The sequence below is a fragment of the Eimeria tenella genome, genomic scaffold (assembly GCF_000499545.2).
Source record: "Eimeria tenella Houghton genomic scaffold, Eth_scaff2935, whole genome shotgun sequence".
Lineage (NCBI taxonomy): Eukaryota > Apicomplexa > Conoidasida > Eucoccidiorida > Eimeriidae > Eimeria > Eimeria tenella.
Window position 1 is genome coordinate 3370 of NW_013542812.1, and position 2027 is coordinate 5396.

Consider the following 2027-nt stretch of genomic DNA (forward strand, 5'->3'; position numbering starts at 1 on the left):
TGTGATGCTGCTGCTGCTGCTGCTGCGCCCCACCCACTGCAGCAAAGCCCACTCTTCCTCACACATATCAACAGCAGCAGCAGCAAAAAGCTCATGCCAATCAAACCTCCGGCCCCATCCCAAATGCCCAAAAACCCCGGGGCCCTCGTCTGTGTCTGTGGGGGCCCTGGGGCCCCTGGGGGGCCCCCTAGGGGGGGCCCCCTTGGGGGGGGCCCCCCTTCGGCGGGCCCCCTCTGGGGGGGCCCCCTCGTGGGGGGCCCCCCTGGAGAGGGGCCCCTGAGATCCCCTGAGAGGGCCCTTTGAAGGGTACCGGCGGCAGCAGGGGCCCTCGCTGCTGCTGGGCAAAGAACCAGTTGCTGCTGCCTCCTGCGGAGAACGCACAGCAGCAGCAGCACTAACATCACTGCAGCAGCAGCAGCAGCAGCAGCAGCAGGCGGCGGCGCGGATCGCAGCCGTTTTTCTGTTTAAAGACAAAAGCAACAAAGAAAAGCTGGGAAGCAAATGCGAAATGAGAGGCGCAGGCAACAGCGGCAGCAGCAGCAGCAGCAGCAGCAGCATATTAGGAAATACCAACTCACTCACCCCCCACCGGCGCCTTCTTTCTACGGGGGCCCCTTGTTCAGGGGGCCCCTTAATGGGGGCCCCCTCACTGGGGGCCCCCTTAATTGGGGGCCCCTGATTGGAAGCCCCCTGAATGAGGGCCCCCTGAATGGGGGCCCCCTGAATGGGGGCTCCCATTAAGGGGGCCCCCAGGTTAAGGGCCCCATTGGGGGGCCCCCCACTAGGGTCTTCTGCAGCGCTTGCAGCTTCTTCAGGGCCCACCTCTAGGGGGGCCCCCCTGGGGGGCCCCTCACAAGAGGCCCTGGGGCCCCCTTTGTGGGGCCCCACATCCTTAGGGGCTCCCAAATTCAAAAGTCCTCTTTTTGGGTACTCTTTAGTCATGGGGGGCCCCTCAGAAAGGGCCCCATCCTTCGGGGGCCCCCCATTTAGGGGGGCCCCCTCGTCAGGGGCCCCCAGAGCTTGCGGCTTCTCCTTTGCTGCTGCTGCTGCTGCTGCTGTTGCAGTTTGCTGCCCTGCTGCAGTCGGTTGCAGCACAAGGAGACACAAAGCCACAGAAGATAAATGGAAACGGAGTGGCCACACAAAAAGAACAGCAGCACCAGAAGCAGCTGCTGCTGCTGCAGCAGCACTGGAAGCAGCAGCAGCAGCAAAGGCATAGCAGCAAAAGCGACACCACAACAGCAACCGCAGAACACCAGCAACAGCAGGCCAGCAGCAGCTGCAGCGACAGCAGCAGCAACAACAGGACCACAGCAGCAACAGCAGCAATAAGGCACGAGGAGCAGAACAGCAGCAGAAGAGCTGCAGCTGCTGCAAAACAGTCGCAGCCGCAGAAGAGGAGCACAAGAGCAGCAACACAGCAGCAGCAGCAGCAGCAGGGCCCCACCGCGTTTGCTGCTGGGGAGGGTTCGGCGCTGCTTGGCTGGGGTTTTGAGCAGCAGCTCTTCTGCTGTGAGGGCCCCGCTGCAGTGGTAGCCCCAGCAAACGAAGGGTTTAGGGTTTCGTTCTTGCTGCTTCCTCTCCTGCGTCCCCAAACCCCAAACCCAAACCCCAAACCCCAAACCCTAAACCCTAAACCCCAGCCCCCAAGCGCTAAGCCCTAAACCCTCGCCCCCTCTCAGCGCGCCCGGACCCGCACGCGCGCCACCCCCTCCCCGCCTCCCCCGCGGCCCCGGGGCGCGCGCCCGGGGCCTAGGGTTTAGGGTTTAGGGTTTAGGGTTTACGCGGAGGAGGCTTTTCAGCGTGGCTTTGAGCGGCGCGCTGTGGGGCCCGCACAGCAAAGCCTCCACGCAGCAAGGACACAGCCGCGCGAAGCAGCTGCCTGCGCAGTTGCTGCTCTCGGCCTTCGTCAAAAAGGACAAGTTGAGGCCCCAGTGCAGCTGCGCAGAGCGCTGCACCACCACGTCCCCCATGCACTGCGCTGCTGCCAGCAGCTGCAGCAGCAGCAGCAGCAGCAGCAGCAGCAG

The 2027-nt window shown here is 63.9% G+C and overlaps 1 protein-coding gene across 1 annotated transcript in view; it reads right to left on the minus strand.

The window, feature by feature from the left end:
- ETH_00032425 (uncharacterized protein) overlaps nucleotides 1-1073 on the minus strand; it is a gene marked incomplete at both ends in the record, with an annotated part of 1265 nt that extends 192 nt beyond the window's left edge. The window contains 2 exons of the mRNA XM_013375648.1: nucleotides 1-366; nucleotides 571-1073. Coding sequence (XP_013231102.1) covers nucleotides 1-366; nucleotides 571-1073 — 869 coding nt within the window. The remainder of the gene's footprint in view (nucleotides 367-570) is intronic.
- Between the last annotated feature and the right edge of the window lie 954 nt (nucleotides 1074-2027).